The sequence below is a fragment of the Asterias amurensis genome, chromosome 6 (genome assembly GCF_032118995.1).
Source record: "Asterias amurensis chromosome 6, ASM3211899v1".
NCBI classification, from domain to species: domain Eukaryota; kingdom Metazoa; phylum Echinodermata; class Asteroidea; order Forcipulatida; family Asteriidae; genus Asterias; species Asterias amurensis.
In genome coordinates this window covers 24,978,120-25,005,448 of record NC_092653.1, presented here as the reverse complement: position 1 = coordinate 25,005,448, position 27,329 = coordinate 24,978,120, and the positions used below count along the sequence as shown (strand labels likewise).

Genomic DNA, 27,329 nt, shown 5'->3' with positions numbered 1-27,329 from the left:
GAAAATGTTGAACTTTTATATTGTAAGTCATCTACCATATAAAGGGAAAGTACATGTAGGATTAGAAACTTTGCATGAGGGAGCCGTATCTCAAAATGTTTAAAACTATTGCTCTTTACCAAGTCAGTTTTTATGCTAAAAATTTTTTTGAGTAATAACCAATAGTGTCCAGCCGTCGATTTCACAAAGAGTGAGGACTCGTCTTATCTCGAGTTAGGACGAGTCACTCGTCTTAACTTGGGATTAATCTTAAGGTCTGCATGCTGCAGTGCAGGGTTGGAACTTTTCTAAGCCATAGGATTAATCCTAAGTTAGGAAGAGTTTTGTGAAATCGACGGCTGTGCCTTTAAGCATTAGCATTGGTTGATGGGGGCTCTTGTGTCCTCATGTTCAGGTCACACACAAACACAACAAACCACTCCAGGATGAATGGTCCCACATTCCAGGAAAATTAGGCAATGGGGTATCAACTTAACAACCCCCTTGGGGTAATAGTGAGTAGTGATCCCTGGGAGAGGTCAAAGAGCTGATGGGTGACAGTAGGAAAACAGATGAGAAGCAATTATTTGAAAATGAAAAGTGTTGAAAAAACTCTAATCTTTGGATTTAAAGGCACTGGGCAGTATTGGTGATTACTCAGAATTAGTGTTAGCATAAAAACTTGTGGTAACAAGCAATGGAGAGCTGCTGATAGTATAAAACACTTTGAGAAACAGCTCTCTCTGAAGTAACGTAGTTTTTGAGATTACTCAGAATAATTGTTAGCATAAAAACTTGTGGTAACAAGCAATGGAGAGCTGTTGATAGTATAAAACACTTTGAGAAACAGCTCTCTCTGAAGTAACGTAGTTACTCACTCAAATATTAAAAGACTTCAGACCTGAAGCCTTTAAGTATGCATCTGAAAGCACACAAATTTGTGCAACAAGATTATTTTTTTCTTCCATTATTTTCTTGCAACTTCGATGACCAATTGAGCCCAAATTTTCACAGGTTTGTTATTTTATGCATATGTTGGTTACACCTTTCGGGAGTACTGGTTCATCCTTAAACATAAATTCAGATTAACTAAGCCATACATTGCTAAACAAACGCTGTCATAAAGCCTGGTTCATACTTCCTGCGGATGCGAATGCGATACAAATTATGTTGTCACAAATTAGCAGCGAATACTTCGCATATCAGTTGAGCTGTGTTCAACTCCTGCGAAACATTCCATGTGAAAAACACCCATGTGACGTCAAAATCTGCTTTGCATTCAAATTCAAAAAGTATGAACCGGGTTTAAGGCTTACAAAATTCTTCTGTGATAGGTGGTCAACTAAAAAAATGTTGAATTCCTGGATTCAAACCTCTTCAAAAGGTGAGCTAAAACTGCCCAGATAGGATCCTTGTCCAAGATGAAGGTAGAAGGTCACAATTCCTACATTTATCCTTCTGCAAGTCACTTAACAATATCCTTTAGTCCATAATTACCCTTACCCCAAAAGAAGTTCAACAATCTTGACTCTCTGAACCTTCTCCTAAAACCACAAACAATCTCCGAGACCACAGCTCCTGCCTCCTCCAAGGCTACCTCCAACTTCTCCGTTATTATTCCCTGAGATAACCAAATTACCCATGAGTAGAGGACACACATTAACCATCTGTTAGGATCATTTTCTCTTCCATTAGATCAGGAGTCAAAACATACCGTGCTAAGCTCATCATAAGCCCCTCTGGCCAGAACCCTTTGATATTTCACAGCTCCGCATGTCTCAAGGCAGATCAAAATGTACCCTGATTGTGTATGAAGTATTTGACATGACGTTTCATGCTTAAAGATATTCACAAGTGGACTACAGTGGTACTTGGTTGTGTATCTATAAGAGGGACGTTACAAAGAGTTACTGGGGAAAGGGTGTAAGCCATCGATGTGCAATATTATGTATCAAGAAAACTGAGTGTGAAAGTTTTGAATATTATACCATTTCAAGTAAACTAAATTCAAGTTGAAGTTTTCCACTTAACCATCTTTATACGGTGCCTGAAGCCTTTCTCAGATTCAATATTTCTGTTAAATAATTGAGACATGATGGGTATAGATTGTGTTTTTAATTTCCTGTGAAGTTGTAATATGATTTATACAATTCATTATAAGAGATGTTAATTTTTTTATTTTCTTTTACCCATACAGCGATGTGTGTTAGCACTGTACACTTGGTACTTTCCCAGAGTCCTGTGAAAAAATATTACAGGCATGTTACTCGGGTGGGATTCAAACCCACGACCCTTGCAATTCTAGAGCAGTGTCTTACCAACTAGACTACCAAGGTTGCCCGGTAGCTAGAGGCAGTTTGAAAACTATGTTTTGGCAGCGGGTACCGCATCGATTATAAGAGATGTTAACAAAAATTAACATATAATTCAAGTTTGAAATTCCAAGCAGTTCAATAAGATGATATTGTGTCCCCTGCTAATGTGGCGTGCAGATTCAAAGCTCGTCTTAATATAATTCTCTGATCCTTAAGAGATCTTACATCATTGCTCATTGAGAGAGAATCACTTCTATGTCTGGAATTTCATATTTAAGATGTCAAAGTCTATGGGAAACTTTTGGATCTAGGCATCAAGGCCAAGACAAGGGAAACAGAAAGGAGTGGGGGCTATGTGTGAATCCAGGGGAGGATTTCACAAAGGTAGTCCTAACTTAGGACTAGTCCTATCTCTTAGCATCGCCTAGGACTAGTCCTAAGTTAGGACTACCTTTGTGAAATCCACCCCAGGGTCCAACTTCACAGAGTTGGGTAAGCAGAAAAAAAGTAGCCCAGCACAACACAATTAATGCTTACCATGTATCATCTTGGACTGGTATCCTGCTCATTTTCAAGCACCTGCACTTCTCTCTTCTACAGTCCAATAACCAGACCAACTGCTCTCATTATTGCATTAACGTATTCAAAATAAGTAATTTGTCTAAATCTCAATTCTTCAATTTGACAGAAATTTAGACAGAAATCATCCACTAGAAAATTTGTGCTACACTAGGATAAACATTATAATCACAAATCTTTTGTTAATTTATCAGTCTTGTACATTGGCTAATCCACTATAGGCTACACCTTCCCTTTAAAAGGAACAAACTTTTTAATTAGTCACTCAGCTAATTACAAATATTACACATCATCTGTAATTGCCTTCACAAATGACGATAAGTTGAACTTAATGTTAGGTTAATCTCCATAGTTAGTCCGTCATGTAGTTGTGATTGAGGAACAGTCACATTAACAACTGCTGACATTGGTACAGGAGCATTTGAAAATACCTCACATTGTTAACCTTATCAGCCATTCCATTGTGACTCGCGTGACAATCTCACTGGTTTTTCAACTTTTGAAAGATCTATACTCCAAAATATAAAACGTGGCTCTCATGTAACTCAATTTATATAAACTTAGTAAAGAGCCCTATAATAAAAAATAAAAAACGAACACAAATTGTGTAGGTATCATGTTTTTATAGGTGTTCCAAAAATGTGACTCGCGTGACTGCCAAAAAATGAAAGGTCTTGTATCCCTGTATGCCGTTGCCCATTCGTGAGAACTCAGAGAAACTTTTTAGTCCCGGATCACTTTTTTTTTAAGTACAAGAGAAGCACTATACTTACCAATAAAAAGTACAAAATAAAAACTTTTAAAAAAATTGAAAATTTGTTAAATGCAACGTGACTCGCGTGACAGAAGTTTGTGACTCGCGTGACAAGTGAGAAAATATACAATAGATAAACAGGATACTGCATAACAAGAATAATTTATTTCATTCAGAACACTTAGAACTTGAAGTTGAATCTTTTTATCAAAGGAAGAAACACCTGAAGCAACATTTAAAGGAAAATTAAGAATCTGAAGAGGCTTTGACTTAAACATGGTAATGTTGGGACGGTTCTGAAAAGAATTGGTGGTTCAACAACACTGTCTGGTCGAAACGTAGAGTTGTGAAACCACCAGTTCTTTTCAGAACCACTCAAACTCATAGAGAGAACCCTTACTAGAAATTATTATATTGTTTTGTGATTGGGGGAACGACTTTTTTCTCACTACGCTTGGCAGAGTAGGTTGATAAGAAACAACCAATTTTGGTGTCAAGTTCTAATGGCATTAGACTGTGTTAGGCTGAGTACATGTACATCTGTTAAGTAATTTCTTTATTGATGCCCCCCTCCAAATCTAACTTAAGAATACTGTCTTAAAATACACAGTTTCATCAAATATTTTTGTTCGTTCTTGTTTTAAGTTTATCATTCCTTGTATTATTTAAATTATGCAGATGTGAATACATTGTACAGTGCAGTATGCAGTGTACACATGGTACATGTAGTTCAACATGATCTGCTGACAGTGTGCCAAGTCATAATTGTACACTGTAATAATTCCTTTTTCTAACATAAATTTATAAATTCAGGGGCATAGTAGTATGTTCCAGTGGGCTGGGGTGCTTTTTTAACATTCCATGTAGACATCATCCCCAGAATAATTTGGTAGCTTTTGCCAACCATGTGCATTAAGTGCATTTGCCGTGACTCGCGTGACAAACTCGAGGGTGTTTTTTTTAAAAAGTAGAATGCCTAGGTAAAAAAAAACTAATAAATTCTTGAAAGACCCTTTGAAAAGACCACTATTATGAGAGAGAAGAAAAAAAATGTTGAGGGTCTATAACAGAAAAAATACTATAATCATTTTTTTTGTGACTCGCGTGACAGTAAAACGAGGGTAAAAATTAACTCCCATTTTTCAAAAGTCAATAGTTCAAAAAGGTATATTTAATTTTGGCTGTCCTTACTAATGACTCTTTGTTGTTTATACATAATGATTAAATCTGAACACCTATTGTTTCATGTTTTTTTTTTCAAAACCTGAATTTCAAGGATTTTTCAGACTTCAGTGTACACTTTTTACCCTTTACTCCCAAGGCTGTCACAAAAACAATAAAGAATATTTTTATAAAGTCTTTTTAGAAATAGAAGCACTAGGTGTTCTTGTTTCAAAATAAATGTAAAAACTTCACTGATAACCATTTTGATTTTTTTACTATGAAGCGCAAATACCATGGAATGGCTGTTATACTGTGTGGAAGATGGAGACGTTGATGCTAGCTATACAAGGCTAGAGTGCTTATTAAAGGGTTTGGGTACTTGTTGCACGACACAAAACACAAATGTCCACAGATTAACATTAAACTTACAAAAACTAAAGATAATGATGGTAGAAAGCTTCCCTTAAAATATTACTGCTGAGGTGCTGTTGTTTTTTGAGAAATGAGTATAAAAATTTCACAGGAATCATTTTAGAATGTACAACAGATTAAAGGCAGTGGACACTATTGGTAATTAGTCAAAATAATTATTAGCATAAAACCTTTCTTGGTAACGAGTAATGGGGAGAGGTTGATGGTATAAAACATTGTGCGAAACGGCTCCCTCTGAAGTGCCATAGTTTTCGAGAAAGAAGTAATTTTCCACGAATTTGATTTCGAGACCTCAGATTTAGAACTTGAGGTCTCGAAATCAACCATCTAAACGCACACAACTTCGTGTGACAATGGTGTTTTTTTCTTTTATTATTATCTCGCAAGTTCGATGACCAATTGAGCTCAAAATTTCACAGGTTTGTTATTTAATGCATATGTTGAGATACACCAACTGTGGAGGCTAGTCTTTGACAATTACCAATAGTGTCCACTGCCTTTAAGCGACTCTCCTGAAAACATTGCTCTGTGATTTTCACCTTTTTCCCCCAAAATGAAGCTGAAACTTATATCTTCACTCACAGTGACTGATGGCACCCCAAATAAAAATATTGACAAAATAGGGAGACAGCCATCGTAGGGTTAGATAGCTCAGTGGTAGAGCTAGCCCTGGCGTGTTTCCGGAGGTCACTAGTTCAAATCCATTTCGAATCCAACATCTCCTTTTTCTGTTTGATCAAGATTGGATTTTGCAGGATTCAGAAAGCACCTGAGTAAACAGTGCTTTACCTCACACGGATGAAAGGGTCGAACTAAAGAATACTCTTTATCACCAATAATAAATAGTATGCCGTTTTATATCGCGGATTATCACAACCGAGGACATCTTAAAGTCAGGGGTGAGAGTCATTACTAACAAAAAAGTCTGAAACTTGGATACAAACTCAAAGGTATGTTGAAATGATGTCATTTCTACCACTTGGTAACCACTGGGGTTATAGATTCCAAGGAGCTTTTGGAAACAGTATCCAAAGCACTAGAGAAGTGGACAAATGAGAAGGTTTTCTTTATTTGTGAAACAAAATATTGTCTGATTTTCTTCACCAGGCCGACATAAAAAGTCAGAATTCAACCAAAAGTCTGAACAATCTCAACCCTGTAATGAGCTGAATATTTTTTCTGCAAAGTATGTGGAGCAATGTTCGAGATGTAATACCAGTTATTTACAAAGCAACTGTTTACAAGGTGCTTTGGGGCATTCTACAGCCAACTTTACCAGACAACAGAGGGTGAACCCCTTTCTTAACGATAAGTGTACTAGGTTCTTTTATGTGCATTGCACCTCACACCACGGCTTTACATGCCATCTAAACGACAATAATAATAATAATAATAACCTGTTTTTATATAGCACTTTTCACACCCGGAGGGCGTCCCAAAGCGCTTCACATTATTACCCCTGGTCACTGGGCCTTAAATCACTCCTTAAACCATCTCAGCTCCAATGTGGGGCGTATGCAGCCTGTGCAACATTAATATGCGCTACTCGGCTAAATCAATCACAAGAACCATCTCTGCCCTCACAGGTACTCATTTACCCCTGGGTGGAGAGAAGCAATAATGGTTAAATGTCTTGCTTCAGGACACAAGTGTCAAGACCAGAACTCGAACCAACACTCTGCTGATTATGAACACCAGAACTTCATTCAGATTGACCCCTCCGGCACAACATGCCTTGATGCTATTATTACATCTGTGTCATTGTGACAGTCCAATTGAGATAGAAATTCATCAACTACAAATCACTCACTCACACACACAGAAATGCCTGAAACCTTTCCCAGAATGATAATTTACCTTTATATTTTTGAGAAAGAGGAGATTTCTCACTCAAGTACTAAAAGACACCAGGCCTGAAGCCTTTTGTAGGCATCTGAAAGCACACAGATTTGTGCAACAAGAGTGTTTTTTAAATTGAATTATTTTCTTGCAACTTCGATGACCAATTGGTTGTTATTTCACGCATATGTTGGGATACACCAAGTGAGAATACTGGTCTATGACAATGCCAACCATGTTCAGTGCCTTTAAAGGCATTGTACACGTTTGGTAATTGTCAAAGACCAGTGTTCTCACTTGGTGTATCCCATCATAAGCATAAAATAACAAGCCTATGAAAATTTGGGCTCAATCAGTCATTGAAGTTGCGAGAGAATGATGACAGAAAAAAACACCCTTGTTGGACGAATTTGTGTGCTTTCAGATAGGAATAAAAGACTTCTAGCAAGAAGTCTTTTATCATTTTAGTGAGAAATTACCTCTTTCTCAAAAACTCTGTTACTCCAGAAGGAGTCGTATCCCACAATGTTTTGTACTACATGTACCAACAGCTCTCCAATGCTCATTTCCAAGTCAGTTTTTAAGGTAATAATTGTTTTGAGTAATTACCAAAGTTTCCAGTGCCTTTAAGACAATCTTTTACCTAACAGCTTACACCACCTTTAACGTCCCAGTATCCCATCTTGTTGAGTTAAATTCCTGGTGACCATCTTCAACCAGGAATGTCAGTACATACTGTGCCTAGTGGCCTAACAACATTCCTCAAGCCAGAGAGACTGAGGCGCTTGGAATTTCATTAGTTGATTTAACAGAGTTATTATCTTCACTAAGCTGCAATTAATTTACTAATCATTTGATGAGATTATCCCTGTGGCTGATGCAGAATTTGTTATTTCTACATTGATAAAGTGGGATTTAATACACCAGCATATCTATACAGAACGTTCTTTGATTATTAATTTTGGTTTTTGCCCATACACCGATGTGTGTTAGCACTGTATACTTTCCCGAGTCCTGTAAAAAAAATATCACAGGCATATTACTCGGGTGGGATTTGAACCCACGACCCTTGCAATACTTTGACAGTTATCATTATTGTTCCTCTTAAAACAACCTGGAGAGGAGAGCCTTTGGACTGAAACTTTGTTTCTTTTATGCCATCCATCGGGTTCACTTATTGATTGTTTTTGTAGTTTTAAAGGTTTTGCTATTTTGGCTGTGAATGTACCTTTTTATGATTGCCAAAGAAAATTTAATCAATATAAGTATATATGTATAATAAATAGTGCAGATGGCCTTAGCTTTCGATCCAAACCGGACCTTCCTCAGAGGCATAAAACAAGTACAAACAAATACATATCCATTTATAGAAAAAGAGAAGGGAAAGGGATTAAGGGAAGGATCCATAAGTATATATATAAATACAAACTTCAAAAATCTATAAAATTAAATGAATTTAAACAGAAGAAAAAGAATGAAGGCTACATTCTAAGAAAAATATCAAAGAGTACTTCCGATCATAACAAGACATCTGTCCCCAAAACAAAGTGCTTAGATCTATTTTTACCAACAAAACAATTTTGCTTTTAAACAATTACCCCAAAATATTTAATACTAAATTGCATAACAAGATGTAACTGAAGTGACGAGGGACTCATCCAATTTCAAAGCACAATGAAACAACAAAGATCAATCACCGGTAAAAGAACTTTCAGAACGAAAAAAACTAAAACTAAAATCTTACCTACTTTCAACTCCAGGAGTTATTCCTAGTAAGATATTTCCCCTTTGGCTTAACAACACTCTCCACGTCAAAACACAGTAGTAATATTAGTAACTCCAAAGTTAGTCCAGATACAACTTGGAGAAGTCCTAAGTGCCAAGTGAAGTGCTCATTCCGTGAACAGACTACGGAGTTCGTTTTGGTATATAAATACGAACAGTACAGGGGGAACCCACCCTATTAAATACCCAGCTGTGAAGAATCATCATGTGAGAGACTCAATTACCCACACGGTCTGTGATAAAGCATCTACTCTTGCAGAGTGTGGATTGCAATAGTTTGAAGTGTGTTAATCAGAGGGGGTGCCACTCCAATGTTCGTAACTCTTCAAGCGCTACTTTTGATTGTTTACAGCCTATATGGATAACCACATGGGTGCAAGATATATCCAAAATCACGTTAATTTTGTACTTTGCGCTTTTATTGGGGTGTCACATCTGCTATAAAAGATCCATATAATTTCAATATTGGTTGTTTTATGATTGTTTATTTTGTCGTAAGGTTCAATTTATTGTGCAATGTTTATTTGTACTTATTTTTTTGTGAGACAACAAAGTCGTTAAAAGTGTTTATCCACCCAAATCGGGTGAGGAATAGTGCTTTGAACTTGACCTGTGGTAAGCAGCGCTGCCTAAGCACAAAAAGTAGCTTAGCACAAATATTTCTGCTTACCACACTAGGTTTACCAGCCCAATTAATACCATCTAACATATACCCTTTGTAACTGGTATCCTCCTTATTTTTGTTTAAAAGAAATCTATTTAGCAATATTTTCTGCTTCAGGAGCCAAGATGTTTCAGGAACGCTTACAGACCAATGAAAATGGGTAACAATAATGAAAGGCGCTTTGATGGGCACTATTATTTAAAAAAAGCACCCCACAAATACTCATTGTTTATACTATTATATAGTTAAGTGTTTGAAAGTTCTGTTGAAATATATCAACTGATAAAAGTACACTTTAAAGAATGTGTTACTGGCAAATGAACATCACGTCCCCGTAGTCAAGTTGATTGCAGGACTTGCAATTACAAGGTTGTGGATTTGAATTCGGTCAGGCTAACCGCTGATTCCACAATGACTAGAATAAGTATTGTCGTCTAGTTACTAAATCACTATTTTTTGACTTGCGTGATTCATTATCATAGACATTGTTTGTAAAAGAGAGAGATTTGCTGTTGGTGTTGATATCCCCTTGTGGGAGTTTGCTGAGTTCCCTTGATGGGAAGATCGGGAAGATCAAAAACAAAAAGATAATTTCCTCCCAAAATATTTAAGATACCTCAAACAGTGGCATACGTAGAAAATCCTTCTCATAAAATAAGTCAGGAACAATAGGAAAAGTAACATTAGTTAAATCAAAACATTACAAGCTCCAATGCACCTGTAAAAGATTATAAATCAACTTCTAAGTCTAAAAAGGTCACAGTGTAATGACCTTATTAGTGCCCTCGTTTGGTGGGTACACCTGTCTGCGTAGGTGGGTATAGGCCAAGGTGCCACGCGCCAAACCACATATCTAGTATCATGGCATATTATGACCTGCCCGGAATTCGGTTGACGATGGAAAGGAAAACTGCAGGCCAAGGGCTGGTAAATAATTTGTACAAGGCTGGCTTTAATGTTCCAGACTGTAAGGAATGACATTGCCAATGTCCTTGTCTATATAAACACTCTATAAAAATAAAAGTGAGAAACAAAGAAACTGGAGACAACTAGGGTGCCATTTCATAGAGCTGCATAGGCCCCAAAAGTAGCTAAGCACAACAACATTATGCTTAGCAGAACAGGGTTACTAGCAGAAATAGTGTGCCACATTAACAACTAGTGTCTAGTAACCTGCTTGTTCTAAAGAGGAACTGGTGTAGTAATGACGATTCAAACAGTTCATTACCATCATCAGCGGCATCAGCCCAGCCTTTTCCCAAAGCAAGCTGAGTATACTGTTTGAACATTGACACATCAGGGACTCTTCTCAGAACCAACAGTTCTCCCAAAAGAGTTTTAAACATGGTTGTACCATTAACGGCAGTTGACACTATTGGTAATTACTCAAAACAATTGCTACCATAAAACCTTTCTTGATTACTGGTAATTGGGAGAGGTTGATGGTATAAAACATTGTGAGAAACAGCTCCCTCTGAAGTGACATAGTTTTCGAGAAAGAAGTAATTTTCCACAAATTTGATTTCAAGACCTCAGATTTAGAATTTGAGGTCTCGAAATCAAGCATCTGAAAGCACACAACTTCGTGTGACCATGGTGCGACAAGGGTTTTTTCATTAATATCTCACAACTTCGAAGACCGATTGAGCTCAAATTTTCACAGATTTGTTATTTTATGCATATGTTGAGATACACCAACTGTGAAGACTAGTCTTTGACAATTACCAATAGTGTCCACTCCCTTTAACTATTAGTTCTACTCATAACTACAAATTATTTTCTGTGTCACTCCCTAGAAAATATTTCTGTTCAGACCTTTGAGAGTGACACAATAAAAAGTTTTCTTGAAATGAATGCAATTAATAGCAGTGTTTAAACTTCACTAAACGTATTACTATTTCTCCAAAAAAGCTCTAGTTTTCGTTTCAAATGAATCACAGTTTGTATGTGTATATAACCCACTTTTGTTCAAATGCCATGTCAGTTCATATTTGGCAGCTGTTTAAATGAATCAGTATTTGTCTAAGGGGTTCCAAGGATAAGTCAAATGACTTCCACCTTTTGTCCCGCCTACGATTCTAGATTATTATAGTTTGAAACGGATTATACCTAGATTCATGAGAAAATAGAATTAGCCGTTGCAAACTGTGGGATTTCAGGCATTGCCTGGTGAGGTATTTTAATATATTTGTAGGATTTGAAACTTTGCATGGTGGAAATACGATATGGAAAGGTTTGCGGTTACACCATGTAATGACTATCTCTAATGAGTTGGGGTGGTTCTGAAAAGAACCGTTGGTTTCAACTCAACGTTTCCATCAGTATGCTCTGATCATCTTCTGGAGTAGCTTTCTCCAGAAGACGATCAGAGCATACTGATTGAAACGTCGAGTTGAAAACCAACAGTTCTTTTCAGAACCACCCCAACTCATAGAGATAGTCATTACATGGTGTTACAGCAAACCTTTCCATATCATATATTTGGTTAGTGGTAACACTACTGCTGAGTAGATTTTTCGGAGTTTGGGAGACTTCTCAATTCTGGAAAGAACTGGCCAGCTCCTTAACTACTACCTGGGTGAGGGTATAGGAAATAGGGAAACTCTATTTCCAGTTATTGTAAACAGTTCAGAATTTTACCCGACTGGCACATGTTAAACCCATGTAATGGTTGCACAAATTCAAGCATTAAAGATCTTTGTCATGGTGCATCCATCTTGAATTTCTCCCGTTGATATCAATGTTACCAAACCGAGGCTGGAAGAACGAAATAGTCTTGTTCCTATTCCCGAAATGATTATTAGCATTCACTATTGTTATTCGATACAAGGAACGTGACCAAGATGGAGGCAGAATGATAAAGGTCTATTGGCAAATGCGGTTTCTATGCAGAGAAGCTATGAATGATAGATACCCCCCCCCCATTCTGAAATGTTGCCTCCCCTCTTGCCTCTCTCATAAGACCGAAGCAATACACAAATAAATGAATGGTTCAATACATTAAATAGCCCCTCCAAATTACCAAATTATGTCATTGCCCCCGCTTGTGCCCCCCCCCCTCATGAAATGTCAGATTATGCCACTAAGACCATCCTCAAAAACAACAAATCAACATTTCCTTGATTTTCATTCAGAGCAAACATTGCAAATCCTTCCTGTGAAAAAAAATATTCCATGGCTACGTGACTAAACTTGCCCTAAAAATTGACCAAGTATAATATTCACACCTTCCCATCACATTCCAGTTACTGTATTTCAAACAGACTCTCCAATTAAACCATCTAATATCGCATTCTGACAAATTGCCATTACATTAAACACATCTGATGCATCACTGACGTCAATGGCACAAACAAAAACCAGCAGGACGTAATTTTTTTTAACAACTTGGTGTGGATCAAAGTATTGAGATAGGCTCGGGGAAAATTATTTCCTGTGATAGCTGGGGAAGGGGTTTTGTTGGGGTGTGAAGGCAATTAGCTTAGGAGGTGACCTACGTTGAACTAGCTGTGAAAAAATGAGGAGTTGCAGGGAAGTTGAGATGGTTCTAGAATAACATTTGGACAGAGTGGATCTCGTTCAAAAGAATAAAAGAAAGTGTGGAACATGATAGAAACTCTGACGCAAACTCTAAAGTCTGTTTTACAGCAACTAAGGGTACACAGTCACAACCAATAACAGTTGAATTCCCCCATTGGTTGATCACTGGACGATAACTGAAACAGTTATTGGTTTCAGCTGTGCAAAAACTCTTCTCATTTACTCTGATTACACATCCAACAGTACAGTTAGCGTCGGTAACAGAATGAATAGGAAACAAGAAGAAACTTTTCCCAGTTTTAGATGTGGGAGTAAACCCCAATGGGGAAAAACCCACGCAATCAGGTAGGGACTGAGTTGGGATTTGAACCGGGTCCACAGAAGTGAAAGGCAGGAAAAGAAACCACTGAGCCAACCAGATTCCTTGTCTCCTGACAATGAATATACAGCAGGCTGTTCAAAGCGTTGAGACGAATTCAAATTTAAGCAGTCAATTGTGACCAAAGAAGTCAGTGTACCAGACATTATCAAATCTAAGGCCATTTCCGAATTAGTGGCTATGGCTGCGGCTACGACCGTTGCCTGGGGTGTTGCTAAGGGCGTTCTATACTTCAATGCATAACGACGCGGCGATCCAGCCGTAGTCGTAGCCGTAGCCGCCAATTACTCACAAAATGGCTGATTGCCTCTGTGCATTATCAGGCTTGGTATTGAGAGCTAGCATTTCTTCAAGACCAGAGCTTTTCCAGTTAAAATATTTATTAGTAATCTACATCTTTATCTATTCTGCTACTTGTAAAAGCCTTTCAGCATCTAGACAAGGATTGATTTAATAGTTGAGCCAACTTTACTTTAGCCACTTAAGTGAAGTTGTACCTGTTCCTTGAATGGTTAATCCACTGTATCCACAACGATAGACAGTTATATTATAAATCAGCTTAAAGCTCCAGTCCTCTTCAGGATTATTGACCCAACTAATCCCCTGCAAATACTTCCATTGTTAAGAAAAATGACAGTTCACAGTTAGGTTTCAACTGGTAATCCCATTATTGTATAGAGGATTGAAAATACTAGGCTCAGGAAAACCATTGAGGAAGACATACTTTGGGTAAATAACAGGAAGAGCTAAACTGGGACTTCTAAAGCTTGATAGACTGGACGCTAGATGTTTAAAATCTCGTTAAATTATTATTTTTAAAGAACTAAACCATCTTGCCCCATCCAACCTCAAGGTGACGTGGGAGGAAATACCTCACAACAGACCGTCTAGAAATTATCACAAAACAACTTAAAAAAATCACAGTTAACGCGGATTGCTACAAGTTTACACTATACCCATATACAATCCCAGAATGGAACATCATACCAGTTGACATGAAAGAAACAACTCATTCAAAGTACTTCAAAACCAGAATTGGCGCCATTAACCTCAGAAATCTAACACAAAAAGCCCATTTTAAAATTTAGGTAGCCTGCAGCATGTATGGCAAACTGTTAGTTTAAAAAGCCTTCCAAGGCGTTTTCATGCAGTATAATTTTGTAAAATTCTGAAGACTTGCAAGATGACCTCAAGGATGCATGAGACTAAACTCCTGTTCACACTACTTTATTCTCTGGGGTACCCCTTGGGAAATAACAGCTGGCCTTTTTTACACAATACTCGCTTTACCCCTGATCTAGCCCTGATCTACCCGGCAAGTGGACACACCCCTGAGAAAAACCACCCCTGCTCCGGAGTAGGGGTAAGCGGTAAAACCCCAAGGTATTCTTGATGCATGCAGAACCCTGTGGAATGTAGACCAAGTCAGGGACAGTGTGAAAGTGCGCCGGGTGACAGTGGGGTTAAAAAGTCCAAGGGCCTCCCCACGGCTGTTTTCTAGGGGGGGGGGGGTAAGAGATATGGTGTAAAAAGGGTTCTAGAGAATGCCTAGGAGGCATGTTGTTCAATGAGAACCATCTCTACATCTTCAGAAACCTACAAAAGGTCATAGTGCTAGTAATTTTTGAGAGTCCCTTACATGTAGTTTCATTTTATACCAGAAAGAGAAAATAACCATTGGCATTACGGAGGGAGGGGGGGGGAGGTGCATAAAATGAATGCTCATAAATTCCAGGTAGATACATGTGCATAAATGGTTTGTTGATAAAAATACATCAAAACGGCTAAATTGAGATGAATTTATAACATTGACCATAGCAAACCCAATACACTTTGTATGTTAATTATACACTATCAGATTCCGCCTGGACTCAGGTGTTTAGAATGATTCTCATCACACCTCAACAACCCAACCCAACAGTCAATTTCCAAATCGGCCTGAGCCGACACTACCCCGACACATGTCCAGTATTAATGGAGGCAAGAGGTAGAATGGCGTGATGAGGGTCACTGGGAGAGAGATTATAAGTAGGGTGGGGTTGAGGTTGAGAAAAGAGAGAAACAGGCAGACTTTATGTTTGGAAAATAACTATCATAATACAGCATCCAAAACTATGCATTACAGAATCGCCTGATTTCATAGAGCTACTTGAAGCACAAAAGGAGCTAAGCACAACAAATTATGCTTACTAAAGTAAAGGTTACCTGCCAAAGTATCATGTCACATGTACAATTTGTGACTGGTAGGCTGCTAATTCCTGTTTAGCAAGTGAATGATGATTTCCAAGTTTTTGAACCTATACAAAATCTCAACATACGTCGCGAGTTACTGATAATTCCAAGTTTGAAATGCCACAAAACCTCATTGAACACCACAAAACCTCACTGAACCTCCCAATAGTATTGATGATTTCAAAATGTTCAAACACCACAAAACCTCAGTCTACCTCCAAAGTTATTGATGAATTTTGAAGCCTTGAAAAAATGTCAAAATTATAATTTCAAAGGTTGTTAAAAGAGAGACATATATATACTTTATTAGGGGGGGGAATAAGTTATATCGGAACCCCCAAACAACTACCAAAATAACCAGAAAACTTAAGAAACAAAATAGTATTGTAAAATAAAATAAAATGAAAAGGTTACCCCAAAAAGTACATTAGGAGTGTGAATAGATTAACAACCAAACCTTCGTGCACTTTACAAGACGATGATAACTTTCACATCCAGTATACAAAAAATATACAAATTTAACTACCGAACGTTTATTGTAGCCATACATCTTGTGAAAAACAAATCACTCCTCTTCAACAACAGAATATTTTTTTCAAATTGCTTAATCCTCTACTCTTTTTATTTGTGTAAAATTTGCCTTAATAGCACAATGTGAATAATATTCTGTATAATATTTTACACTATGATTTGACAACCCCAAATCATTTTAAATATACCCAGTCAGTTTTCCTTGTGGTTATTATTTGATATTTTATACTACAATGAATAACTCTATTGAAAAGTGTATTTACATATATACAGTGACCTCAAAAGATAAGTTCAATATTCTTTTAAGACCAAGAATGCTGATAATTAAATTTGCTCCGAGCTAACAAAAGTAACTTACCAAGCAATTACGATATTAATAGCTCCGCGCCAAGAAAGCAACAACTGAAGAAACAAATTCTTCCCGTACTCCAAAAAGCATTCAACAGTTTCTATATCTTAAACGTCCCTAAGTACATAAACAACTTCTGCAGAAGTCTGCACGGCTTCTTGGTAATATCATTTGAGAGATAATAGATGATAGTGCTCCTACGACTTACACACCGCTATTTCATGCGTGAGTTTACTTAAACCTAAACTAAAAAGCCATATCTGTATTACAATCCTCTGGCAAATCATCAACGTTTGGATGTATCAGGAACACTGTCCTTCAACTTCCTCTGGCATTCCAACAGCCAGACTCCCAACCAGTAAGGAACATAGCAGTGGGATCCCACGCATGCTTGCTTGCTAGAGGGAGATCCATATAAGGGAACAGCCAATGTGTAAGTACTTTGGCTCTGGTAGTCTAATGCCTGCCTGCATACATCCATCACATACAAGATGTTGGTATAACCATAGAGGAAACTCCATGGTATACACTGACATCTATATGGTATATAAACAAGGAGCTATAAAGAAAGCAATGGTATAGCTTGCAATGTTTAAAGGCAGTGGACACTATTGGTGATTACTCAAAATAATTATTAGCATAAAACCTTTCTTGGTGACGAGTAATTGGGAGAGGTTGATGGTATAAAACATTGTGAGAAACGGCTCCCTCTGAAGTGCCATAGTTTTCGAGAAAGAAGTAATTTTCCATGAATTTGATTTCGAGACCTCAGATTGAACTTGAGGTCTCGAAATCAACCATCTAAACGCACACAACTTCGTGTGACAAGGGTGTTTTTTTCTTTCATTATTATCTCGCAAGTTCGATGACCGATTGAGCTCAAATTTTCACAGGTTTGTTACTTTATGCATATGTTGAGATACACCAACTGTGAAGACTAGTCTTTGACAATTACCAATAGTGTCCACTGCCTTTAAATGGGATGACTGTATATCAGTTTACTATCTGACTGTGAACTAGAGTGACCTATTCCAATAGCTGCTCATGAATGGGACTAGATGTTTAGGGCAAGTTCTGCTCTTGAGTGGGACTAGATGTTTGGGGCAAGTTCTGCTCTTGAGTGGGACTAGATGTTTGGGGCAAGTTCTGCTCTTGAGTGGGACTAGCTGTTTGGGGCAAGTTCTGCTCATGAGCGGGACTATAGCTGTTTGGGGCAAGTTCTGCTCATGAGTGGGACTAGCTGTTTGGGGCAAGTTCTGCTCATGAGCGGGACTATAGCTGTTTGGGGCAAGTTCTGCTCATGAGTGGGACTAGCTGTTTGGGGCAAGTTCTGCTCATGAGCGGGACTATAGCTGTTTGGGGCAAGTTCTGCTCTTGAGTGGGACTAGCTGTTTTGGGCAAGTTCTGCTCATGAGTGGGACAAGGGGCAATTGTACTTCTCAGCTGTCGGGGACAAGTCCTCCTCATTTTAGTGGGACTGACTGTTAGGGTAAGCCCTTCTTTAGAGTAAGGCTGGCTGTAAAGGGGCAAGTCCTGCTCATGAGTGGGACTAGGGACAATTCCTTCTCGGACTAGCTGTTAGGGCAAGTCCTCTTCATATAATGGGACTAGCTGTTAGGGTAAGTTAAGAAAGGGACTAGCTGTTAGGGGCAAGTCAGGTTCAAGAATGGGACTAGCTGTAAGTGTTAAGGGCAAGTCCTCTTCTTTAGTGGGACTAGCTGTTAGGGCAAGTCCTTCATAAGAGTGTAAGAGTGGGACTAACTGTCAGGGGCAAGTCCTGGTCATGTGTGGGACTACGGCTGTTGAGGGCATGTGCCACCCCCTTGCTCATGTGCCCCCTTAAACGCCACTAAATGTATAGTTTCAGAACATGAACTGATATTCATCCCAAACACCCTTTCAAATATCTAACTAAGTAATTCACAGCACGACAGCACGGCCTAGAGAAAAACCTTCCTCAAATAGAACGACCACAGCAGGGCTCCGCCGTGCTTCTGTTAGAATTATACAACAGCGCCCTCTACAGATGGGGAAAAGGCATCTAATTGTCATACTATTTAACACAAGATCAAGGCTAACATGAACTTGATGTAGACAGGAATGCGACAAAAAACTTATTTAATTAATTTTTGAAGTAAAACTTGCCTGAGAAGAAATATGCAATGAGTTTTGAGTTTTTCTTTTACATTAATCTGGTTATTTGATTAAAAGAATGGCTTTGCCTGATGGCAAACCTTTCTGTAAACATTAGTAGTTAACAACAACTGCTTTTTATACTCATTATAGGTAAAGAGTAATTATTAAAGCGAATGCATGCAATTCAATAGCAAAATAAATCATCTTGTTTATTGTAAAGCGATCTACAAGAGGGATCAGACATTTCTTATGAGCAATCAGGTCTTGTTATACGTGTACAGTAGTAGTAATGAATACTAGATACCAAAAGGAGCCAGACTACTTAGTCCATACAGCATCGGCTTGGCTTGGCAACATTGCTTTGAATGGGACAAAAAGAAGATGGCTCCATGACCCAAGTCTATGGTAGAAGACTGTGTTCTTAACAGGGCCCAATTTTATATTGCTGTTTAGAAGAAAAAATGGTTGGGGCACCAGTCACAAAAGTGTAAACTCTATGGACTTTTGGCAGGTAACCAGTTTCTGCTAAGCAATATTTTTCTGTGCTTAGCAAGTTTTTGAGCTTACAGAGTTTGGGCCCAGGTCTAAACGGCAGATGATCACATGGACAGCAGATGATAAACTCTGCTGTAGTTTTTCTTTTTGTTCCAATGTACTGTGACAGGTTATTATCCTAAAAAAGTTTATTTTCTGAAGCCTCAAGGTTACAGTATAGCGCCCTCTATATTACTTTGTATCCAGTAGATAACGCCCTCTATATTACTTTGGATCCAGTAGATATTAAACATGCCGTCATCGGAAGGCTACTCCAGAATAAAGGGTTGCTATTCCCCGGGATATGCCTATTTGCCAGGGTAGATCAGGGATAAAGAGATCAAAGGGCAGGTGTCCCAGGGAAATCTGGAGATTGTGTCCCCCGGATGGGAAATAAACGTGGGCTGGACGAGGATGTTTCAAAAGAGCGCTATCATGTGGGGGGACAGAATCTCCAACTACACCGGCTTTTATCCCCCAGGGTTCCCCCCGAGGAATAGAGTAGGGGGTTGCTATTCCCAGGCTATGCCCATTTGCTGGGGTAGATCAGGGGTTAAGCGATCCAAGTGTGAAAGGGTCAGCTGCTATTCCCTGGGGTTGCCGCTGAGGAATAGAGTATTATAAAAAGGGGTTCTGTGGATTAAAAGTGACTTACCTCTACCCTGATTGTCCGATCTCCTGTCGTTTTAATCTCCAGGGACATTATCCCTTCTTTCTCATGGCGATCTTTACCATACGGGATGTCTACTTTCGTCGTCTTCAAGTCTTGCTTCATCCCATAAGGAGTCGATGTCTTGGAAGACGAGGTCGATGATGAAGAGCTCTCAAATGTCTTGGTGGCGTACTTCGAGGAAGACACATTCTGAGAACCCGAGGACGGTTTATTGTCTCCATATTTCATTTTGACGGTAGTGGTGTCCGTCTTTGTGCTTCGGACGGTGCTCGGGGCAATACTTGGGCTGGATATGTTGCCAAATTCAAATGACTTGGCGACACCGGACTTTGCTTGGATCGTTCCAAAGCTCCTCCGGGGGGAGGACGGCACGGAACCGGTGGGACTGTGTGCTGGGGTGCTACCACAACTACTACCGCTACAGCTACCACCAAACTTGCTAGACACCTGGCTGACCTTGCCTGCGGTTCCTACAACAATGGGTTAAAGGTCAGAGTTCGTTGAAATGCAAATGGCTAGGAGGGCTTAATGTTGCTTGTAAAAATTTAAAGAAATGATGAAATGGGTTTTTAGCATCTAAATGTCGTTTCAAAAGGACGAATTGCTGTGTGTCGAGATATACTTGTCTTTTTACCCATACACAGATGTTTCTTCAGAGCTGTACTGAGTACTTTCCCCCTCAAAAAATCCACAGGCATATAGCTCGGGAGGCATATTGCCTGGGTGGGACTCAAGAATATATTTTGACTGAGTAGATGTTGCTTGAATCCTATATCTACATGTAAGCAGTGGGTAGGGACAATTAAAAGAAATATAAATGGATACAATTTACTGAGAGTTTCAATCAACAAACCTTTGAGTGCTCTATCTTCTTTCCTGAACTCGGTGCGGGACGACGTCTCGCAGCTAGAAAACTTACTCCTCAAATTCCCCAGCTTGGATCCAGAAGCAGATGCTGAGCTGGGAGTTGTCAACTTGGCAGGTTCCGCAGCAGGTGAGCTGAATTTAGACATGCGTGAGCCAAAAAGGCCAGACTTATCAGTCACCTTTCCATTTTTGTCAGTTTTTGTTTTTGCACTCTCAGTTAAAGACGAACCAAACTTTGTTGTTCTTGTTGTCATTGTGCTCTCCTTTTTGTTTTTTTCATTCTCTCGCTGAGTTGACTCGAATCTGGACGGAGTTGAGAACTTTGATGCGTCGACTTTTGTCTTGCTGGAATCAGCGGCAGTGGTTGAAAATCTAGAGGTGTCCACTTTTGCTTTACCAGCCTCTGGTGTAGAAAGTTTTGAATCAGGTTTAATACTGGTGTCTTTGTTTTTGTCGGTGGAAGAGAACTTCGAACCTGCGGAAGACTTGGACGATAAAAATTCTTCTTTTTTGGATCTATTGGATTCCCAGATTGAAGACTTTGATGATGAAACTTCTTCTTTCTTTTTCCCAGATTCCCACGGTGACGACTTGGACGGAGCAACTTCATCTTTCTTAGATTTATAAGATTCAAAAGGAGAGGGCTTAGGCGTTATTGCATCATCTTTCTTAAGCTTTCTCGATTCCCAAGCAGAAGTCTTAGATTGGGAAGCTTCCTCTTTCCTAGACTTTTCAGTTTCCCACGATGAAAGCTTAGATGGTGCCGTTTCTTCTTTCTTGAGCCTCCTAGATTCCCATGAAGAAGGCTTGGATGGGGTAACTTCATCTTTCTTAGACTTAGATTGGGAAGCTTCCTCTTTCCTAGACTTTTCAGTTTCCCACGATGAAAGCTTAGATGGTGCCGTTTCTTCTTTCTTGAGCCTCCTAGATTCCCATGAAGAAGGCTTGGATGGGGTAACTTCATCTTTCTTAGACTTTTCAGCTTCCCAAGATGAGAGTTTGGATGACGCAGCTTCTTCCTTCTTTAATTTCCTAGATTCCCAACCTTTGGAAGTGACTTCATCCTTCTTGGATTTTTCAGTTTCCCAAGATGAAAGCTTAGATGGTGCAACTTCTTCCTTTTTCAGCCTCTTAGATTCCAAAGCAGAAGCCTTTGATGAAGCCTCTAAATCTTTCTTAGACTTTTCAGTTTCCCCAGATGAAAGCTTCGATTCTGCAGCCTTTTCCTTCTTCATTTTCTCAGCATCAAAGGTAGATGACTTGGAAGGTGCAACTTCTTCTTTCTTGGACTTCTCAACTGCCCAAGATGACACTTGAGAAGATGCAACTTCTTCCTTCTTTGACTTTAACAGTGCTGCTTCAGAATCAACAGAGGGTTCCACCTCTACCTTATTGGATATGACAGTTTCTGTGGGCATAGATATGGACGGTATGACTTCTTCCTTTGTCTTCTCTGATTCCAAGGAAAGCGTCTCCTCTTCAATCTCCAACTTCTTGAATTGCAAGGCGGTTGCAGACTTTGAAGTAGAGCTCTCCTCCTCATAATCCAGTTCCTTGTTGTCTTTCTCTCTGTGGCTCTTTGACGAAGACACAGACTCAGCAACATGGAGAGTTTCCTCATCAGCTGACCTTTCGCTTTCCTTTTCAGCGCTGTCGACTTTCTCATCTCTTTCAAAGTCTTCAGTCACTTCCAACTTGCTAGATGTTCCTAACTCCAAGGAAGCTTTTTCTGCCTGTGAGGCCGACTCTGCTTGGCTGCTCACAGCTTCAGATGCTTGATAACTTTCCTCAACGTCAGCAGATGTCTTGGTTTGTGTTTCAGTACTTTGTTGGTTCAACTCCACAGTCGGTGACGCAAGTTGAATAGTCATGGAAGACTTGTCTGTTAAGGAAACACAAAGTATGAGTTATTGACAATAATTTCTTATACAATTACAGAAAGTTTTTTTTCAACAAAGTGAAGTATGTCAGCCATTTATAGGAACATCCAGAGACTGTCTAAAAAGTTTACACAAAGGAATGTTTTTGTGGACACACGCTTACAATTCATTGAATTCAAAGAGCGTTCAGCTGCACTGCATTATTGTGCCAAAATACAAATCAATCCAATAGGAGTGAACGCCAGATTAATTAGTATTTTGAACATTCCAATGGAATGTTCCAGAAGTCAAACAGAACGGTCCATGTGCACGCTTGAAAACTTATCAGATCCATTTAGACTGTTCTTATCATTCCAACTTTTGAGTCGTTCCCTAAAATAATTATTATAAAACTTCATAATTTTTCTCGAATTTTGTATACAACAAATCCCGAAGATATTTTAGTTACAGGGATGGTAAACATAGAGGACACAAGACAACAATTGGTTAATAGTATACACATATTGACTGGCAACGAGGTAACTAGTATACGTCTATCCCCACGAGGGACTTTGAGTGACCAGAGGAGCGACGGCCAAGGGAAATAGGCCCTCTTCTGGTCACTCACAGGCTTGAGGGGAATAGACGTACACTAGTTACCGAATTATGCCATTCAATATGTGTTTTAAAACACAGCTCGGTCAAACATGTAAATGTCAAATAAGGACAGAAAAAGGAGTTTTGTAGCTGTTGTTCACGGTTCAAGTCAAGAGGGGGCGCTGTTACCGCAGGCACTATACCCAAAGACTATTGCCAGCTCTGGTACTATTCTCGCAAAACACACGCACGCGCGATCACTAGCCTATATTAATAGTTCATCCCACGTGACCGTGTTTCAGCCAACCAGAATACAGAACGAGCAAGAGGTGTGTTATAACACACTATAGTTTACCTTTGTCAAGATCCTCAATGGTATTCTAATGGCAAGTCCGCAATCCCACAAACAACTCACACACTCAACAATAAACAACACTCACTCTACAGTCAGCATGCATAACACCCTTTTGGGGTGCAAATTCTCAACAACAAAACATGCATAATGGTCATAAAATATTTCCTGAAATAGAAATTACAATAAAACTCAAGCTTTAAGTATAAACCACAACAGGGAGACTGTAGTGCAAGTAAAAGAACCAAGAACACTTATCGCGGAAGGGCAGGGGAAACCGCAATGTTTATGTTCAAATAGATTTCCCAAGGCTTTCTTGGTTCTTGGTTAGTTAACCCTTTGGGCTAAACTGGGATGGTGGGAAAGTGACGTCAACAGCCAGGTGGATAAGGTGCCAAAAGAAAAAGATTAAAGGTGCACTTTTTACAGGTGCAAGAAAAGAAGTACAATATTGCCAAGCAGAGGCTGCATTGCTCTGATGGCAGGGAAGGCTGATGTTTGGAAAACCTGCATGGATGGAACTATGTGTAGGACAGCAGATGGTGGGGGCCTGTTCCTTATTCTAAAGGAATTAAGATGTTTCAGGAATGCTTATGGCCCATTGAACAGGGGTAGTAATAGTTAAAGGCAAATTGATACACAAGTTTAAAGCGCCTAATAAATGCCTATGATTTGATTGTTATTTTATTAAAAACATTCCAATAACAATGATGCAGAACGCCATACACACGCATATCAACAAATCTGTCATACACATTCTCATATACTTATTTTTGAAGTAAAATCACAGCAAACTTGTTATTAAGTTATTGCTAGTTAAACAGTAACTCTACCATGCATGAATTCAAAACTTGAAAAACTTCAGATGAAAAACCTATATCAAAATCACTCCTGGAAAACTTGGAACTGTCTGAAGAGACTTGATAGCAAGGTGTATTCTTCTATGATGAAGACAAGCTACTGATGTCAAGGGTAGCTGCTGAACAGGTGAGCTTCATCGACAAGAGTTGTCTTAAAACCTCAAGATAATTTTGTTTCACAGCAAACCTGTTTAAATCCATGCAATCAAAAAGTTGACAGACTCACAAACACGGAAAGTCACATCAATCAACTTGCCTAGATGTCGACATCATGGTCTCATGGGCGAGTCAAAAAGAGGAGAGGACACCCCACTGACTTCTACCTTTCTGTATCCTCTCAAGAAGGCCCTGTTGCTTAACTTGTTAACCATCTGATCAAAGAGCTTGACCAATGTAGCAGATAGAAGAGCCGAGACAACAGACACTGAGCATAACCCTTGCCGACCCATTGTTTTTCCATCATATTTTACAGCAACTTGTTCACCCCTAACGTTGTTGAGTTATCGACGCCACGTCAAGTTTATCTTTTACATCCTTGCAAATTTCTGACTTTTCTTTCATACTGGAGTAACTTTTTAGTTTCTTTGATTTTTAAAATAATTTTAAAGATTAATATTGATTAAATGCATATATTCTTGGACATTTTGTGTATCAATATTGGAAGGTTTTGTCCAGTTAATTATTGTCAAATTTCTCTGAGCTTATATTGATAAAGTTTGCAGTATATATACTTGGAATTTATATTATATGACAATTTTGCAGATGACTATGACTGGAGTGATTTTTAATTGATTCACATTTCAGCAAGGATGGGATATACTCTTGAACCCAACTACATACTTCACAAGCATGTCTAAAAAGTGTGACGTCAGAAACGCAGACTGGCGCAAGTGATCCCCAGATGTTGAACATGGCAAAACCATTCACACACATTGATGACGTCCGTATTTTAATACCCGCTAAATGCCTTGCCCGTTCACACATGTATAAAGTATGTACATGGTTTAAAATCTATGAAATAGTTGAAACAAAGAATGTAATACTTTAAAGGGAGTGTGCAGTCTTGGTAAGATTGAAAATATAAATGTTAAGATATTTGCACATAACTTTGGTATAAAGATGATCATGAAGGAAAACTTCCTTTGAAATATTTTTGCTTGAAATGTAAAATAAAATAGTAGATTTTGAAATACAAGTCAACAATAAGTGTGATCTGTTTGTTGTTTGTTTGTTTGTTTGTTTGTTTGTTTGTTTGTTTGTTTGTTTGTTTGTTTGTTTGTTTGTTTAGATAATCTTCCTGTCAAGGGAACTCTGTAAACTCCCACAAGGGGGTATGAACACCAAGCTGGCACAAGCTAATCTCTCTCAAACAAACATTGGTTTAATGTCTCGCGAGTCCGAACAGTGCAAGCATATGATGGTATTTTTCATGACTCTGATGACTGATTGAGCTTAAACTTTCACAAGTTTGTTATTTCATGTGTATGTGGGTTACATTGTGTAGATTTGACACTACTAATGGCGTGTGTTTTTGTGTGCTTTAAAATAAAGAATGTCATGCCTAGCTCTGACAAAGAATATTTCAATTCTGTACACATTCGAGAGAAGTCAAAGAACTATCTGCTCAGTTTCTATTCACACCATACATCCAAGTTTTATTTTGCCTTGATGGTTACCAGATGGTGTGGAATGTTTAGTATTTGGGGATAGCAAGCTAGGAGCAGATGGCTGGAGATGCGGCGACAGTTTGAGGGCGATAGTTTCAGGAAAGAGAGAATTGATGAAAGAGTCAGAGCAGAAGATAGCAAGGTTTTCCTTTGAAGCCAGTTCCGACTTGATCCGAATGAGAATGATAAACAAATATTGGACAATATCAATTAATAATTTTAGAAAAACTAGAAATTAACAAATATATCATCCTTCTTCACCACAACTTCAGTGTAATAATTTGGTTTTATGTTGTTGATGCACCGTTAATTAAAACATTACGAGCAAAATCGTACATGTGTATATGATGGACCCAGGGAGCTGAGAAAGTAGATTACTGAAATGTTATTGGCCCAAAGACAAGGGCACTAATGAAAAGCTTTGTGATAGGTTATTGTGAAAATGTACTATATAAGAACTAGTTTGTATTATCATTCTCCAGCACTGCCAAACTAAGGTTTTATGGGGGGGGGCAAGGGGTACACCATTTTGTTTCTAGGGGATGGGGCACTATTACCCAGGTTTCCGTTTACCTTTTTCCTAAATAGTCCCTTTTTTCGCGTCTGTTTTAAAATGCAAAATACTAATTTTTACAGGACAATCTGGCGTTTGTGTGAAATTGAAGACATCGTCTACAGGTAAATGGAAAAAAACATTGAAACGACTTCTTTTTGAGCATTGAGAAGCTTGAGTGCTGAGAACCTTGTTGATTGTTAAGTAAGAAACTTAAGCGCTCAAGAAGAAGCTTGTTGAGTGCTCATTGAGTAGCTTCCTGGGCTTCTCTTCTTGAAGAAAGCAAATGAAGAGCAGATGAAGGAAATGGCAAAGGATGAAAGAAGACTCACTCATCCAAGTATTATCTATCAATCATCATTATTACAATCATGTCAGGATATCGACGATCCACCGAGAAAACCCTCAAAGTTTGTGACGTCTTCAGCCGAGGCGAGTCCTGGCATCATGACAGAGTGATGCGACTCGATCATTGAAGTAGAATTAAAGCCATACTTAAACTCATACTCAAAATCAGCATGTTTGGAATACAAGCAATTGTTTGCACAAGTTCAGCCAAGTTCATTTAACTACTAGCAATACTCTCCAGCCATTTGCATACTCATAACCCATACTCACAGCCGCTTGCTTTTATATCTCAAGGCCAGACACTCAAGCTTGTACTCACATAATATGCAAGAACTCTCACT

The 27,329-nt window shown here is 38.8% G+C and overlaps 1 protein-coding gene across 5 annotated transcripts in view; it reads right to left on the bottom strand.

Moving 5' to 3' along the window:
• The window catches only part of LOC139938218 (uncharacterized), a 99,285-nt gene that overhangs the window by 21,792 nt on the left and 50,164 nt on the right, over nucleotides 1–27,329 (bottom strand). For all 5 annotated transcript variants that reach the window (XM_071933620.1, XM_071933621.1, XM_071933622.1 and 2 more), the window contains exons 11-12: nucleotides 20,739–22,634; nucleotides 19,868–20,355 (exon numbers count right to left, since the gene is read on the bottom strand). In XM_071933620.1, coding sequence (XP_071789721.1) covers nucleotides 19,868–20,355; nucleotides 20,739–22,634 — 2,384 coding nt within the window. The remainder of the gene's footprint in view (nucleotides 1–19,867; nucleotides 20,356–20,738; nucleotides 22,635–27,329) is intronic.